Consider the following 18,549-nt stretch of genomic DNA (forward strand, 5'->3'; position numbering starts at 1 on the left):
TTTACCAAGGGATAAAACTGTAAATCAAAGCTTGCCAAGAACATCTTATCAATGAAAAGCAAGTAAGTTGGCAATTATGCAATAAATGAGGGCTTCTCTCCCCCTCCACTGCTTTGCTTTTAGAGAGGCAGAGAATTACATGGTAAGAGACCTCCCATTTTCTAGTTTACACCCAGAAGTCACCTCCTGCCTCCTGGGGCTGGCATCAGCCATTGGTGCTCTCACCTCCTGCCTCCTGGGGTTGGCATCAGCCATTGGTGCTCTCACCTCCTGCCTCCTGGGGTTGGCATCAGCCGTTGGCGCCATCACCTCCTGCCTCCTGGGGTTGGCATCAGCCATTGGTGCTCTCACCTCCTGCCTTCCCAGGCTGGCATCAGAAGGAAGCTGGGATTGGGTGTGGAGCAGGAATCCTGCCAAGGTGCTCTAACATGGCCTGTAGGTGTCTATGTACATGTAACTGCCAGGCCAGATGTCCACCTTTGAGAGCTTATGCTTAATTATAGAACAAGGACATATTTCTGCTTTAATTAAATTCTTGTCTTTAACTTGAATGTGGGCCTATTTTATATAAAATCTGTATCTGAAAATGCAGGATAGTCATAAGGACAATAATAATTATATTGTAAAATAATTAATATTCTCTTTCAAAAGCATTTCTATGGCTGCCATTTAACAATAAAAAAGGGCATCCAACTTCAGGAATATTGGACTCCCAGGCCAAAAAAAAATTCTGTGCTTTAAATTCACCTTTAATTTCAGTATAACCAAAATGGTTACCTGAGGTTCCGTGAGTATAAGGAGCTTGACTCTGTCATTCCAGAGATGTCTGTTCTCTGCTGATAAGGAAGCTGACCTCAGGAAATGCCCCTGGCCACCTGGAGGCTGTGGGGGTGGGGCAGAAAGAGAATGAGCTGACTGTCCCTTGGGTGTCTGATTCCCAGGATTTGGCAGGAGCTGGTACTTACTGCTTTTGTCATAGGCTGTAATGTGGGGAGATGGAGGGATATTTTATTCAGGACATATCTGCAGAAAAATCATGTGTTGGAGAGTGCAGAACATAGCACCACTCCCACAGAACTTGTGTATGAATGTGGTAGACACGCGTGACATGAACGGTCTCCTGATTGTAGCTTCCTAGGAAATCAGTGAGCAAATGGACTGCTGTGATAACAAGCTAGAGGTGGGGCACCATCTCTACGTTGCTCCACTCACTGGTGTTGAATTCACAGAGCAGGGCCTGACAGTCCAGAAGCCATCTGTCTGAGAAGTGCTCCCATTTCAGGTCAGCTAGAAGAGAGCAGCGGGAGCAGTGGTACCTGCACCTGCCTAGAAACAAGCTCTTGGACTCCACCCAGACCTAGGAAGGCAGAGCCTGCATTCTAATAGGAATCCGGTGGAAGCTTGAGAAACCCTGGGCTTCTGGCCCCAAAACTCCTGGCAGCCAGAATGGAGTAGGCATCCAGAGGGGAGTGTAACCACTCAGGGCACCCTGAATTGAAGATATCACGTGGCATTTTGGCTTTTGACGTTGCGAGCTCTGTCTCTAATGACTATTCTGTGTGCTGCATGGAATTGTCAAAGAAAACAACTAAGGACTCAAAGTGAAGGATGTAATTTGAAACATTTCTATCATGAAAACCCTAATTTCCTTGTAACTTTAGCTTTCTGTGTAAAAATTAAAGTATTTTAACTCTATTAATGTCAAGTATTATGAAGAAAGGAATTAGAGCGTTTCTTTTTAAAGTGTCACATTAGAAGTACCAAGTGAGGCTTATTGTTGACGTATAAACAGTGGTAATTATTACCTGAGAATGAGTTGAAATTCAGGACATGGACACATAGTTTAAGAGTGCAACTCGATGCCATTACTAACATAGTTTGGAGGAGAGAGTGGGCTAATTTCTTAACAGTCCCAAGTTCTCTCTTTTTTGTTCTCTCCAAGCGCACGGGCTTGCGCTTGCTGCAGGTGGTAAGTTCTTCCCGATACCTGAGAACAAAACATACCTGGCAAAATTCGGTATTCATCTCTTTGGGATAAAATTACTAGATTAATTTTTTAAAGACAAAATGTCTTTGACCCTAATTAACTATGTAAAGAATGTCAAAATAAAATTTTATAAAAATTAAAAAAAAAATGTCTTTGAGATTTAAAAGATAATATAATGTCTTAAACAGCTTCCATGTGATTATATTTGGAATCTTTGAGAAAATGGATAGTTTTTGTAGAAGAGTAATTCTCGGAAACATTGCCATGGAAATAGAGACCTTAAGTAGTTGTAGTCATGTAACTCTAAAAGTTTACTTATTATAAATTAAAATCTTCCTACAAAAACCTCATTAGGCCCAAATTTTTAAGAATAGATCTTCCAGATGAACAAATTCTTCCAAACATTGAGAAGAAAAGACAAATTCACGATTCATTTAAAGAATTTACTTTGATATCTAAACAAGACAATGAAGAGTAAGAAAAGGAACATGGCCCTTATTTCACCTCTGACAGTAATAACTCTTCAATAAGATATTAGCAACGGAATCTGACCATGTACTAAAAATTATGTAATTTGATCAAGTTGGGTTTATTTCAGGTGCGTGAAGTTTGATATTAGGAAATCTATGAATGTCACTAACTGCATTAATAAATTAAGGGAAATAAAGTTTATGATTCTCAGATACAGAAGTTTACTAGACACAGAACATTTAACAAAACCAGCACTCATTCACCAAAAAATTCAAATGAAGCAATAACATGGCATTTCCTCTACTTACAAACATCTGAAAGAACTTTATCCTAGTCTAAAGATTCTCCTTTAAACTGCAGAAAAGATGAGGGTGTCCACCCCCCTGTTTCTAGCCATCATGCTTGTGGAGATGTGGGACAGCACCGTGAATGAACCCAGAGAAAGGATATAGCAGTGTGTAAGACTGGGAAGGAGAAGATAAAACTCATCTTCCTCAGATGGCATGTTTGGTAATAGGATATATGAAAGAACTTTTATAAATTAGTAGTTATGGGGTATTGACAGCTTAATAGGAAACATAATTCTAAAAAGATACTATTATAAGAATGACAAAAATGAATATTATAGATAAGTAAGGCCTATGTGGGGAGCATGTTGCTTTATTGAAGTATATCAAAGATCTAACTAATGAGAGCTATATCCCATGTCCTTGGGCACAAAGATATAAAAACAGTTATCGGAAGTAAAGTGGAAAAGGCTAATAAGCAAACATAAAAAGGAAAATCAGCCTCATTTCTATGTAGAGAAATTCAGTACAAGGCCACATATGATCTTGTGTATACTCAATTATTTCAATTTAAGAAATTCAAACATACAAGTGTTGAATAACATACATGGTTCAAGATTTTTAAAAATATTATTTATGGTTATAAAATTAATTCAACTGCTTTGAAAAAACTGTTTTATGTTCTTTAAAAGTTGAACACCCAAGTTCACTATGACCCATTGCTTTCACATGTACGTATGGGAGATCTGATATACATGTACTTGGCAGGCTTATATAAAAATATCCTTAGTGGCGTTTCTTATACTAACAAAAACTGAAACAGCCCAAATGCTTATATTTATAAGAGAAAGCATAAATAAGTTAAGGAATATTCACGTAACAGCATATCATGCAGTGATGCAAGTGAGTACAGTGCAACTTTGTGAATTGATGAATGTAACTTAGATATAAATTAAGACAGGAACGAAAGAGAAAACAAATATGATTATCTCTTAAGAGAGACAGAAGGGTTCAGCGTGGTAGCCTAGCAGCCAAACTTCTCGCCTTGTATGTGCCGGTCTCCCAAGTGGGCACCAGTTCATATCCAGGGTGCTCCACTTCACTTCTGGCTCCCTGCTTGTGGCCTGGGAAAGCAGTTGAGGACGGCCCAAGGCCTTGGGACCCTGCACCCGTGTGGGAGATCCAGAAAAAGCTATTGGATCCTGGCTTTGGTTAGGCTCAGCACTGGCCATTGCACCCACTTGCAGGAATGAATCAGTGGATGGAAGATCTTCCTCTCTGTCTCTCTCTCTCTCTGTAAATTTGACTTTCCAATAAAAATAACTAAATCTTGAGAGAAAAACAATTCAGCATAAGAGGCTGGTGTTGTATACAGTAGATCAAAACACAGCTGCCAACACCGACATCCCATACAAGTGTTGGTTCGAGTATCAGCCACTCCACTTCCACTCCTGCTCCCTAGAAAGCCATGGATGATGGGCTGAGATAGGGCCCTGTGAGGGCCTCACAGAGGAGACCGTGATGGAGTTCCTGGCTCCTGGCCTCATTTGGAGAGGAAACTGTGGGATGGGTAAGCTCGTGCTCTCTTTCCCTCTCCTCTCCCTTGTGACTGCCTTTCAAAATAGTAAAATAGTATTTTTGAAAAAGAATTCAGCAGCAGAAGTATGCAGAGGTAGATTTAAATTGTTGCAAATTACCTTTCTGGGGCTTAAGTTGGAGGATAGTTTCCAGAATGTTCACTCTTTCCTTATCTATTTGAGAAGCATACAGCCAGAAGCAGAGAGCTCAGTCTGCGGGCTCACTCCCTAGATGCCTGCTGCCCTGAGCTGATGAGATGCTGAGGCCAGCAATCCAACCAGATCCTCCCTGCCTGGGCCAGTGGCGAATTATATATTTTAAGCTTAACTCAGTTTTATGTAAAAATTTAGTAACCTGAAAATTATGATTTAATTTCATTGAAAATAATTGTTTAAAGTACAACAAAGCAAACTAGTAATGCTGACAATGTAATTGTAGTGGGTTATATTAACACTTTAGAATAAATTGTAACTTTTTGCTTTCCTGCTGTTTTTCTTATGTGTAGATAAATGATGATTGATAATTATTTTGATATACAAGATGATTAATTTTGTCAGCTTTCAGTAACTATGCAGTCTATTCTTGTTAAGTGGATGTTTATTACAATTTATTTATCATAGAATTAAAAAATAAGATCCATAGAAATTTAAATTTAGACAGGATTTCAGAAATCATAAAGTGTGTTATTTTATGTATTTTGTGGAAGATACTGCTAAGAACCAGGGACAATTTGCTCAAGAGTATTTGGTAAATGAGACTATTCTGAGTTCTGTTTTTCCCTTGGGTTGCAGCCCATTGAGCAATTATCATTTTTATCCATGCCATGTAGACTGAATGCTTGTTTTGTTTCTTAGAGTCACTCTAAATGTGAAAAACATGTTTCAGTAGTAAGAAGGTTTAAATCTTTCAGGATTAGTTTTGATTAAAGCTGTCATGTGGCTATCTCCACTAAGAGAATTGTGGTGAATATGCTACTTGCTTCTCATAACTGTTTTCTATACACCCGAAGCCATATTTTATGATTGTAGAAAATGAATGAGTGAAAGCTGAAGTAACGAATAACTCGTGTCAAGTATTGTAAACTAATGGCAGCATCACCGAAAGGTAAAAACATTGTTGGGAAGTCACACGTAAGTGCGACAAGTTCCCTTCAATCAGCTTCTTCAAGGATCTTCAATTTCACTGTAAAACACCTAGTCACAGAATGCTAACACTTTAGATCTGGATTGCAATGACATAATTTTGATTATTTGAGTCTCTTTTTCCTGATAGTGGTCTTTTAAAATTAAAAATATATCTAAGAGAATTAACCCAGTAAATGAATTCATTATAATATTTGGTGACTTATCAGCTTATAGTTCTTATCAAAAAGTTCTAAGACCTGTAAAAAGAATATGAAAGAATAATTTAATAGGAAGGGCAAGTACCATTTGATGACAGTTCTCAAAATAAGAAAATAAGAGATCAGGAAGATGAAAGTGTTCCCAAAAGTCAGTGAAGACCCCAGAGCTCCGTAAGGTCCAGTCCTGCGTATTGCCTGGTACCGTCACCGATACACATGATGTTACTGTGGGGGTGATTAAGAAGGTAGAGCAATTATGCCACCATGAAAAATGTTCTTTACTCAGCAATGTGTAATGTCTAAAATTACTGGAAATTGTAAAGGGAGTACCTAATTGATAAGTGGGAGATGATTTTTCTTTCACTGGAATTCTTTGTCCCAGTGCCATGAGTAATAGCAGTGTTATCTGTGACTGCAGCACCTCTTTTGTTTGTTTTTGTAGCACGCACTGCATTGTGCATGTTAGTGCTCAAGGGGGAAAGTGGCCTGGATGCTCTTTGGTTGGCCTCTACTGTTACTAGAAAAGTAATGTGGACAAATTGAGTGCCTTCCTGTTCAGTTCCTGATAGCTCTTTAAAGTTTTAGGATTTGCCTCTTTTTTAGCTTTCTGGCCCTTGCCTGTTCCCGTAGGAGTATGTTCTGACCCTGGATTCCTCAGCTGTGATTGAGAGCATCTTCTGAGCGACCAGGACTAGGGCTTCTGAAGAGACTGATACACTGCTGCTCTCTTGGCTAAACTGAGATGGGTAGCCACGTGCAGCCTAGCTGGTTCTTTGCCAAAGACTGCCTGTTCCACAGGCATCTTATTTCATCCATGGCTGTGTGAGGTAGTTTAAATCCTTCTTCCTGTATTTCACTTTTATCCTCTATTGCAATCTGCACTAGAAAGCCATCATCTTTGTTTTCGTTCCAGAATTATCATTATTATCACTTACTCAGTCTCCCTGTGTTTGCGTTTTTTCTGAAGTTTTGAGTTGTTTTCCAGCTGCATTCCATGGTGGTCAGGCAAGATACCTGATGTGATTTGTTTAAGGTAATAATGGTGTTTGTAATGGTGATTTGATAATGCTTCCTATAAAATTCTTTTAATGACATTTTCCTTAAACATAGTTATGATATATAGATAACACAATAGAAAAAATTGATGGGTTGGAGATGTGCACCAGTCTGTCTCACCTTAGCTTGGCCAACAACAAGATCACAGCAATTACTGGCTTAAGCATGCTACCAATCAAAACGCTGTGTCTGGTGAGTCCTGCGAAAAGCTGTGCTTTGTAGAACTAATGTCGTCATGAGCGTGTCCATTGTGACTAGGACTGTTTAACTGTGTGAGAAGCTAATTGCTTTACAAAGTGTATGGTCTTTAGTTTGCTCCTTTGGTTGTGAGCCACATTGGGTTTAAAATCCCAGCTTCTTGCTTCTTAGAAAATCATCCTAGGTAAAGGTGTAACATCTAGAGTGATGACATTTATGAAAAAAGGTGGGAAATCACAGACATGCTTGGGACAAATAAAGGAATAGAATAGGTCAGGGAGAGAAGGGGGGGCGGACAGATAGACGTAGGTGCAATTCCTACCTGTCTGTTAAAATGTTTTAAATGTAAAAAGACTAGAAAAAAACTAAAATTGATTTTCTAATTTGGTATCCAAATTCAGTTTTTTTTAAGATTGGGAAAATATTCAAAATATCAAATGTTAAATATATACATAATATATATATAATTAATCTATCAGAAATAGTTACAGTGAGAGAGAGAAATCTTTCATACTTTGATTCTTTTCCTCTATGGCTATAGCAGCCAGTGCTGAGCCAGACTAATCGTAGGAGCCAGGGCCTTAATCCTTGTCTCCTACGCACTTGGACCACATGCACTGCTTGCCCAGGCAGTGAGCAGGGAGCTGTGGTGCCAGTGGACCACATGCACGGCTCACCCAGGCAGTGAGCAGGGAGCTGTGGTGCCAGTGGACCACATGCACGGCTCACCCAGGCTGTGAGTAGGGAGCTGTGGTGCCAGTAGAGCAGCTGGGCCAAATGTTATACCAGCACCAAAAGCAATGTCTTCATCTTTTGTGCTATACAGCAACCCTGAAAGATACTTTTAATAAATGTTTAAAAATACATTTTATAAGATCTTAATGGTGAAACTAACTCTGAAGCATATTTGAAAACATTTATTATTATTAATGTTTTGCTGTTTTCAAATAAACTTCAAGATATTTTCTGGGCATTGGATTTTGGGATTTCCTTTATATCAAGACATGTTAGTGTCCTGTTCTCAAAAAAACATAAATAATGCTGACAGTAAGTGAATGATTACAATCAGGAAGTTTAAACTTGCTTCCCCACTACCACTCTACCATACCCACCCACCACGGAGAGCTATGTGACCTAATTGATGAATGGCCATGATTCAGTAAAACGCTGTTTGCAAAAATCAAGCTTATACTTATCCCAATGATGCAGAAACAAGAGCGCAGCTCTCTAATTTGGGCAGTCTTTCTTTCCTTTTTGGCTTTGGTTCTATTGCCCTGTTCATCACAGGCTGGCGGGGCTTACAGCTATTGGTTATGTAACCCTTCTTGCAGGACAATGTCGACCTATTGTTTGAAATGGCATCTTGGAATATCTGCAGATTTTTTTTAACATATACAATATGCTTTATGTCTTACTTAATGATGGACCTCTGGAAGTGTTGGGTTTTTTTTTTCAATCTTTAGAGATTGAAGTATTTTTCCAAACTCTTCCATCCCTACAGTATGAAGGTGAAATAATAGTACCCTAGTACTGATGGTTAAAACCAAAGAATGGAAAGGTTTAGTCACTTACTCCAGGTTTAATGTATTCTACCCTCTGAGGTATGACAGCAAGGCATAAGTAAAGATTTGGTTGAAAATTCAAAATAGAAAGTCCTATTTAAAACTATCTTAATCTAAAGAATTTTCACAGAAAGAATGTACTGTTTGGTTTGCTGTTGGTTAGAAACTTCTCCTGTTCATGTGTCTTCTCTGTTGATAAACCTTTGTTTTAAGTGGAGCCTGGTAAACTGAAGGAGTCATGGAATACGCATAAGAATACATTTTCCTTACAATTTTTGAGACTAGGAAAGTGTTGGTTTTTTTTACATTTTATTTAAATCTATTAAGTATTACATTTTAAATCTATAAAGTATTACTTGTTTCAACAGTTTTCAATGCTTATATTTTAAATACTTATGAATCAGAAAATTAGTTTTTAGTTACTGTTGACAATAATAAACTTCACAATATGGAAAAAGAAGAACTGTTCACCAAACTGAAGCAACTGTTATCAAGTGTCAACCTTAGGTAAATGCAAGAGAAGAATATGGCTTCTCGTGGGCTCTACTGTCACCTAGCTTTTTAGGGAGTGACGACAATGCATTCCAAACTTTAAAATTAATTTTGTTACAGTTATAAACACATGTTTCTTTCCTCTCAAATTAGTGCAGCAACCATGTTTCTAATTTCATTTATTTAAGAAAATAGCTTCTCATTAAAACTCTTTTTTTTCCTGTTAATCATTATAAAACAAGCAAGAACTATTTCTACATAAGCTAGATATTTACTCTCAGGAACGATGTGTCAGTTTTCCAGCACTGAAAAGGCTTTGGCAGGCTGACATTCAATTCTGTGACTGAGGCTTTTCTCAGTTCAGATTTCATTTAGGCCCATAGACTATCCAACTTCTCTGCCTCACTCCGTTTCTCTCATCTACAACTTTGAAAGTCACCAGAATTATGGTCTATCTAGAGCACTTCAAAATTCTTTCAGAAGAAGTCTTATCATATGTAAGTTTGATATGCTAGCATATTTTGGATATGATATCAACTTTATTTCAGTACATTAAATTAACATATAAATTTAGCATAGCTTTTTCTTTTTTTCCTTTTTATTGTGCTTTCAACTTTCTTATTCTCTAAATAGAAAGAACTTTTACTTTGGGAATATGGAATTTTTCAAATTTACTTTTCAAACAGAAAGAATACTGTAATATATCTTCATTTGCCATAAGTATTCTGTGTGAATACTTTAAAGAGGCATAAAATTAGGCCATTGGGGAAAAAATCATGCTCATTATTGAAAGAAATTTTTTAACAATAGGATGAAAATGAGCTCAATGTACCCAAGAATGTATACCAGGAAGAACATTGTAGATGGAAGTTAATGCTGTAATGGATTTTTTTTCAGCTCTTAAACTTTTGTTCTTAAGTTTGTGTGAGTATGTGTGTTTACTTATTTGAAAGAGAAACAGACACACATCCTCATACTTCTTCCATCTCCTGGCTCTCTCCTCAAATGACCACAAGAGCCATGTGTGGACCATGCTGAGGCCAGGAGCCAGGAGCTCCATTCTGCTCTCCCACCTGGGTGGCAGGAACCCAAGAACTTGGACCATCTTCTGTTGCTTTTGCAGTAACATTAGCAGGAATCTGGGACAGAAACAAAACAGCCAAGAGTCTACCCTACATTCCATTATGGGATACTAGCATTACAGTGGGAGGTTCAACTTGCTGTGCTACAGTGCCAGCCCTAGTTCTGGAGGCTTAAGGATGAGTAAGTACTTAATTATAATCTTAAAATCACTCTTTATTTGGTTTCTCAAACTAAACACTAGATTTCCCAATGGGCATTTTCTTATACCTCAAGGCCTAAGAACCCAAGAGCACAGGAAAGAACAAATTATTGTTTTCACCCTCTGCTGTTATGCATACAAGGACGTTAGGGAAAAAGGCAATATTTGAGTATTGAATCTTTTTTTAATTCTCCTTGTCTGAGAAGATGCTTGTGTGTGACTTGTTTAAGAGCTTGGTTTGGTTGCCTATCATTACATGAAAAGGCGCCTCAGTTACAGTGACTTGGAGAAATAACTGACATATCAGCTGACAGGTTTAAAGTACCAGCTGGGGTCAGTGGATTGCTTCTGCCTAGTGCCACATGCAGCTGGCTTGCTCGTGGTGGGCTGGATTTAGTAAGGTGCTGGAGGTTGTATTTTTCTGACTACTTGGTCTTAGGGCCTCCCTCCATGTGACTTGTTCTCGATGAAGACTTTCTACAAGTTGTAGCTACAGAGTAGCTAGAATAAAGTAGCTTAAATGGTAACTTGGCTCTCTCAAGACACAAAAACAAAAGTTGCCAAGTATTTTTAACTTTTGAATGTGAAACTGGTAGATGAGGATGTAGAGAAATGAAGAATTTTTTAAAGCACATTTATTTTCATGGTACCAGAGAGACAGAGAGAGATGGTCCAGTGATCCATCAGTCTTCCATCTTCTGGTACATTGCAAATACCTGCAACAGCTTAGCTTGGTTGGATTGAAGCCAGGACCAAAAATTCCATCTGGCTCTCCCATGTGTGTGCCAGGGGCCTAAGCACTCAGATGCCTTCCACTTCCTCCCAGAATGCATTAGCAGGAAGCTGGATCAGAATTAGAGCAGCCAGACTCAAAACTGGTTCTCCAGTATGCAATATGGACATTCCAACTGGTGGCTCCTCCCACTGTCCCACAATGCCCATTAGTGCCATGTGTTTGGCAAGGATACATCATAGGTCCAGCTAAGATTAGAGAGGACAGAGCTGTGCAAGAGCACAGATGAACTGGAGGCATGCGTCATCAGAGGCTACCATACCACTTGTGGTATGAAGTGATTCATTTAGAATATTCTGAGATCAAGTGTGTCTTAGAATTTCAATAATCAAATGTTTTATTGTGATGGTGATGAAAGAATTGCATTTAATGTGTATTTCTAAGATGGTTGCAAAATTAGGCTGCTATTAGACTTTAGATATGTAATAGTAAAATATTATAACTAGCTTTTGTCTTTTATGCTGATATGACTCTTACAGGAGCATGCCTCTGTGTGTGTGTGTGTCTATGTTTAGAGGTGAATGATGGAAAAAGAATCAGCAGGGAAGGGAAGGGAGAGTTTCTTGGTATTTTAGGAGATTTGGGGCAGTCTCCAGAATAAAAACTTGCTAATATGATAACTTTTTCTATAACAGGGAATATCCTTATTAAATCTATTTTGTTCATTTTAGAGTAATAATCAAATTGAGAACCTCACAGGTTTAGAAGAACTGAAAGCCCTGCAGAACCTGGATCTGTCTCACAACTGTATCAGCAGTCTCCAGGGCTTAGACAATCATGACTTCTTGGAAGCCATCAACCTGGAAGATAATAAGGTAATACTGTGCTTTATATATTTTGGTTTCAGTGTCTACTTAACAGGTAATAGAAACTTAGCACAAACGCTCCATTATTGGTTTCTCAATGATTTCCCATTACATGTGAGTGTAGAAATGTTACTGCTGGTGTGGATATTTGGTGCAGTGGTCAAGGATGGTTTGCTACCCCTGCGTCCTCGGCCAGCGGGATTTGGTTTGCGTTAGGCCCTGCTGCCCGTTTCAGCTCCTGCCGAAGCAGACCTGGGAGGCAGCAGGCGGTGACTGCGGTACTCGGGTCTTTACCCACTGAGAGGCAGGTTTGAGTTCCTAGCTCTCCCATGGTTGGAAGGTTAACTAGTAGGTTGAAACTTGCTCTTTTTATCTGTATCTCAGGTAAAAAATAGCATTTTAAAAAATGCTATTCCAGCCAGCTTCCTAGAATAGTAGTTACAAATGGACTTTTTTTTTGAAAGATTTATTTTATTTTTATTGGAAAGGCGGATATACAGAGTGGAGAGACAGAGAGGAAGATCTTCCGTCCGATGATTCACTCCCCAAGTGAGCGCAACGGCCGATACTATGCCGATCCGAAGCCAGGAGCCTCTTCTGGGTCTCCCACACGGGTGCAGGGTCCCAAAGCTTTGGACCATCCTCGAGTGCTTTCCCGGGCCATAGGCAGGGAGCTGGATGGGAAGTGGGGCTGCTGGGATTAGAACCGGCGCCCATATGGGATCCCGAACGTGCAAGGCGAGGACCTTAAGCACTGTGCCACCACGCCGGGCCCACAAATGGACTTTTAAAAAACAGTAGTTGCAATTCTTAATTTTTAAAATTGGGTGATTGCTGGTTACCTTGTTTTAAAGGTTTAAACTGCATCCACATTGCCATAACTTTTCTGTAGTAGATGTGTTCCTGTAAGATTTGTGTAGGACAGTGGCATCAGAAATGTGTGAAATGTTGCTTAGGAGATGGGTGAATAGGCTCAGACTGCTGCTATTCCCCACACGTGGCATTTCAAGAAAAGCCTGGGGTAACTGGGAGATGCGTGGTCGGGCAGATGTGGCTCATAGGATACAAAATTCCAGTCAGATAGAAGCAGTAAGTTCACAGACATCAACTTACAGCATGGGACAAACTAGTTAATAATCCAAAAATAGATTTTAACTATTTTTAAAATAAGATATGCTAAGTCTCTGAGACATATTTAGCCATGCCACAGTGTATATTGTAAGATGTGTTTAACATAATAAGCATTTCATTTTACCTATCAGTTAAAATTTGTTAGTACAAATGGCCTAAAAAGGCATAACCAGTTAGGAAGAGATTAAGAGTGATCCTGTTGATATCTGCATAAAGGATCCTGAATTATTATATATTTCTTTTATTTGTTGTGTTAATTCACTTTCATTCTTAATGAAATTTTATTTTTCAAAAATAATTTGTTCTTCTAATCAGTGTATGTTAAATTGGTACTAACCGACTTCTATACAATAAGATCTACAAAGTGACTTTATTCACATTGAGTTTTTATAACATTTTGGAGGCAAAAGACTTCATAAGGCAGCTGACTGCCTTTCTTCTTCAAAGTGGCAAGTTGGACCTGCCCTGAAAGAGACCGTGCCATCGCCGGTGTGAACTGTGACGCTCTGCAGCCTTGCTCTGTTCCACTGCGAGGCATTGCTGCCAGTCATCTGCTGGTTGCTAAAAATCAGGAAGAGTCTGTCAGGACATCTGGGAATAAGTGAATTTTTAGTCACAAACTGTTCTTCCTCGTTCTCATTTGATTTGTATATTAAGTTGTTTTGGCAACTTCTCAAAGTCATTAATTCCAGCAGGTGACCTTTGCTCACTGTGCTTTGTCTGGGGCAGTCAGCCCACACTCTGTGCTTCTCCTTCCCTTTCATGCATTTGCCCTTGAAGACTGACTGCTTTTCATGTCCTGATGCAAAGCGCTTCTCATCTATAGTGAGAGGGCTTTAAAAATCTGGTGAAATGTGCATACCATGAAAAACTGCATAGATCCCAAAATAAGCTTATACTTTAAATGAAATATTTCACAAATGTTTTGAGGTATCCTAGTATATAGAATGAGTTTTGGAAAGATGCAATAACACTCATTAAATCACTTCTCCATATATCTCAGGATTTAGGAGGAAGAATCACAATAATAATGGTAATTGTAAAATTATCTAGAGATACCAGCTGAGTTTGTATATGCTGGCACTGTTCTATGCCTGGTTTATGTCCAGTTTAATCCTCAGTACAGCCCTATTATTGGAGCATAGAGAAGTTAAACAACATGCCACAGTTTACGTTCAGCAGTTAGCAGAGCCAGGATTCATGTGTAGAATGCTTTCCTTGCAGAGCTGAGGTTCTTAACCTGTGCAGGCTAATACAGTAAATGAAATGTGCAGAAAAGTGTGGTGTCATACTCCAAAACAGGGCTTTCTTGTGGAAACAGGACCTGAGCCACAGATGTGAGCCACTTATGTAACTCACAGTTTGCTAGCTACCCCAAAATGGCAAAAAAAAAAAAAGAACCAAGTGAAATTAATTTTAATAATGTATCAAAAAATGATCACTTCAACATGCAGTCTACATACAGATTTATTAATATGATATTTTACCTTCTATTGTTTCATGCTGTTTCTGACAGTGGGTGTGTATTTTATATTTTAAATACCTCTCAGTTCATTCTGGCCATATTTCAAAAGCTGAGTATCCCTATATGTTTAATAATACCATATTGGATAGAGCAGATCTAGAAATAGCTTATATATTGTCTTCTCACATTTCAAGTGACTTTTCAAGTTGCATTTTTTAAAAGTTTAAGGATAAAGAGAGTTTGTGAGAAGTAGCGTGGTGATAGTTCAAGGAGATGGGTCACTGCTGTTCCTACTGAGACACACACATTGGGCTCCTGGCTCCAACCTGGCCCAGCCCCAGCTGTTGCAGGCAGCTTCTGAGGAGTGAAGTAATAGATGGGAGATCTTTGTCTTTCTGCCTTTCAAATAGAGTAATTTTTTAAAAGATTTATTTATTTTTATTGGAAAGTCAGATGCACAGAGAGAAGGAGAGACAAAGATCTTTTGTCCGATGATTCACTCCCCAAGTGACTGCAACGGCCAGTGCTGCGCCGTAAATAAAATAATTTTTAAAGATAATTAAAACGCAGCTAGTGTGTAAATGTAACTTTGATGTTAGGAATATTGTGTTCTTGGTAGCACTTTGGTTATTCATTTAGCTTTAGCCATCGAGACATTGCAGCATCTGGTTGTGACTGTTCTGTCCTCTCTTTGCCAGAAACTGATGTTTTGTGGCCTTTGCTCTGTCAGCCTCATGTCCAGGCATTTAAACACCCCAAACTGTTCTTTTTTATATACTCAGTCATTTCAGTTAGCTGCAAAATTCCCACGTGGGAGTGACTTCAAGAATGCTGTGTTGCCCTTTGGGTCGTGGTGCCATCCTTGGGCTTACTGGGCTGTGTTTGTTCCTCTGGGTTTGTGAAGATCGGTAAGAAGGTGGTCACCAAACAGCAGAAGCATGGGCTGAGCTGCCTCTCGTGTAGCAGCAGCCTTTTTCCTCGGAACTCTCAGCCTTTGTCCCCGGATGTCACGCAGGGGATGGCAGCCAAAGTCTGTTCTACACTAGATCTTTGTGATGCTCTATACAGGTAATAGATTTTTTGTAGATAATTTTCACCCTGATTTTCCAGAGATAGATATAATGCATATTTATTGTTATACATGTATAATGTTTCAGGCAAACAATGCACAAACATTACTCCCCATCTTTGTTGGATCCTAGCTCACATTTCCATTCACATATGTGGGAAAAGGGAGTTTTGGAGAATTGAACACAATCTGATTTTAAATCATTGGTTCTCTGCTTATATATTTGTTCAGGCTTCAAAGAAAAGGGTTAGACTAGATGATTCCTTGGAACACCTGGGGTCTCCAGAGGCTAGCAGTAAATGCAGAGACAGCCAGAGCTGGCTGTAGAAGTTGCTGACATGATTGTATGCCTTGCTGAAATTAATCTTCATCCAACCCAGTACAGGCTTTGGAGGGGTTTGGCTCTTTACATCCTGAGGGCTTGGCCAAGGCAAGTAGTTGATGCACTTTGTGGTTCCAAAGGTAACCAAAGCTGTCCTAGCACCTGATCTCCATGGATAGAACACTGATGGTGCACATTCGGAGCAGAGTTCTAATGGGTTATCACTTTAACTCATACTTTTTGAATTTGCAAATCAAGGATAGATGGTTTTATCCTTTGCTAGGAGCCCTTACTGGTGCTGATCCTGGTGAGCTGCTGCTTCATGATCGGGTCAGCTGGCTTCCGTCCCTCACCTTGCTTTGCTCGGGCTCACTTGAGAGAGTGTTGACTGCTGGCCCCTCGCCTTAACCTCTCGGCCATGACTACACAACTGTTGGCCCCTCGACTGTGTGTTTTTGGCAGCTGACTTGATTAAAATAATATTGAAACATGTCAGTATTTTTTTTATTCTTTCTTTATTATTTCTAAAATTATTATGAAACCTTTTTCCATTCTGAAGTCTTACAGATATTCACTTAGCTGTATATTTATTTACTTGAAAGACAGAGATATCTTCTATCCCCAGTTTCACTCTACAAGCCTGCAATAGTCAAGGCTTAGCCAGGCTAAAGCCAGGAGCTGGGAACTCCATCCACTTATTGAAAAGACTGTCCTTTTTGCAACAAATTAATTTGGATCTTTTGCCAAATATTTCAGCCAACAACTGCTGCCTTCTAAGGTGTACATTCATGGGTAGCTAGATTCAAGATTGGAGCTGGAATCCAGGTATTACAATATGGGATTCAAGTATTCCAAACATGCAGTCCTTACATTTCATATATATGCATATGACTGAGTAGTATTCAGTAGTGCATATATATCACAAGTTTTTTATCCAGTCATCAATTGATGGACATCTAGGCTGATTCTGTATATCTTAGATATTGTGATTTTTGATGCAGTAAACACAGGGATACAAGTAACTCTCTCATTTGTTGATCTTGCATAGTTTGGATAAATTCCTTTAGGAGTAGAGTGGCTGGGAATTTTGATCTGTTTTTACATTTCTGATGTATGACCAATATTGTCTTCTAAAATGGCTTTACTAGTTTATATTCCCATAATACTGTCTTCCATGATGGGTTTACTAGTTTATGTTCCCATCAACAGTGAATAAGATTGCCTTTTTCCACAAATCCTTGCTAGAATTTATTAGTTTTTGATTTTTGGATGATAACCATTCTAACTGGGATGATGTGAAACTTTATTGTGGTTTTTATTTGCATTTTTCTGATGGCTGGTGATCCTGAGCATTCATTCACATGTCTGTTGACCATTTGTGCTTCACCCTCTGCCCTTTTCTTAGCTTGATTATATGTAATTTTTGGTGTTGAGTTTCTTGAGGTCTTTGTCTATACTGAATATTAATCCTTTATCATTTGCATAGTTTGCAAATATTTTCTTCTATTTTGTCAGTTAATTCTTAATTTGGATCCTTTGTCAAAAATTGTTTGGTCATAGCGGTGTGGAGTAATTTCTGGGGTTTCAATTCTATTCCATTGATATACATGCCTTTTTCTGTGCCATTCAATGCAGTTTTGATTTAACTGCCCTATAATATGTCTTGAAATCTGGCTTTGTCATGCCACTGGCTTTGTTTTTGTTGTTTAAGATTGCTTTAGCTATTTGGGATCTTTTTGTTTCCATATAAATTTTAACATTTTTAATAGATCTGAAAAATGTCTTTGGTATTTTGATTGGGATCACATTGAATATGTAAATTGCTTTGGATATTATGGACATTTGAACTCCGCCATTCAATAAATGCGGAAGTTTCTTTTTTGTGCCTTATATTTCTTTCTTTACTGTTTATAATTTTCGTCCTACAGATTGTTGTTTACATTCACTCAAATGTGTTTACATTTTCCATAGCCATTGTGAATGGTACTGATCTTACAACTTTGTTACTCAGCCGTGTCACTATTTGTGTGAACAGAGGCCGTCAATTGTTGGATGTTGATTTTATATCCTACACTTGCTAGACCCCTTTGTGAGCTCCAGTAGTCTCTTAGTGGAATCACTTGATCTCTCTGTAGGATCATGCTGTCTGCAGATAAGGATAATTCGACTTCTTCTTTTCCAATTGTGTACTTTTGATTTCTTTTTCTTACCTAATGACTCTAAGAATTCCAAAACTGTATTGAATTAACAGTGGTGAAAGTGGCTCTTTTGTCTGATTCTGGGTCTTGGTGAAAATGTCTCCACTTTTTCTCCATTCAATATGATGCTGGGTGTGGAAATTAAATAGTATGCTGCTGAATGAGCAGTGGGTTATACACTATATCAGAAGGGTACTTTTCAAAGTTCTCAAAATTAATGAAGACAACACCATAGCATATCAGAACTTACTGGTAACAGGAAATGTGTGCTATGAAGAAAGTTTATAGCAATTGTTGCCTATATCAAAATATTGGAAAGGCATCAAATGAATGACCTAACAATGCATATCAAAGTTCTAAAACAAAAACAAACCAAACCCAAAATTCATAAGAGGAAAAGGAATAATTAAAATTAGAGAAGAAATAAAATTTAAGTAAAAATGAGGAGAGCTTTTTTTTAAAAAAAAAATAAGCAAAATCAAAACATCATTGATCTATCAAACCCCCAAA

At 38.5% G+C, this 18,549-nt stretch overlaps 2 protein-coding genes across 2 annotated transcripts in view; both read left to right on the forward strand.

Annotated features, from left to right (window-relative positions):
* EXOC4 (exocyst complex component 4) overlaps positions 1–18,549 on the forward strand; it is an 817,909-nt gene that overhangs the window by 571,929 nt on the left and 227,431 nt on the right. The window lies entirely within an intron of this gene.
* LRGUK (leucine rich repeats and guanylate kinase domain containing) overlaps positions 1–18,549 on the forward strand; it is an 87,729-nt gene that overhangs the window by 15,647 nt on the left and 53,533 nt on the right. Inside the window, exons 7-8 of the mRNA XM_040987473.1 lie at positions 6,789–6,913; positions 11,720–11,863. Of these exons, the coding sequence (XP_040843407.1) occupies positions 6,789–6,913; positions 11,720–11,863 (269 nt within the window). The remainder of the gene's footprint in view (positions 1–6,788; positions 6,914–11,719; positions 11,864–18,549) is intronic.

This window comes from Ochotona curzoniae, unplaced genomic scaffold, assembly GCF_017591425.1.
Source record: "Ochotona curzoniae isolate NIBS_2020 unplaced genomic scaffold, NIBS_Ocur_1.0 contig_4692, whole genome shotgun sequence".
NCBI lineage: Eukaryota > Metazoa > Chordata > Mammalia > Lagomorpha > Ochotonidae > Ochotona > Ochotona curzoniae.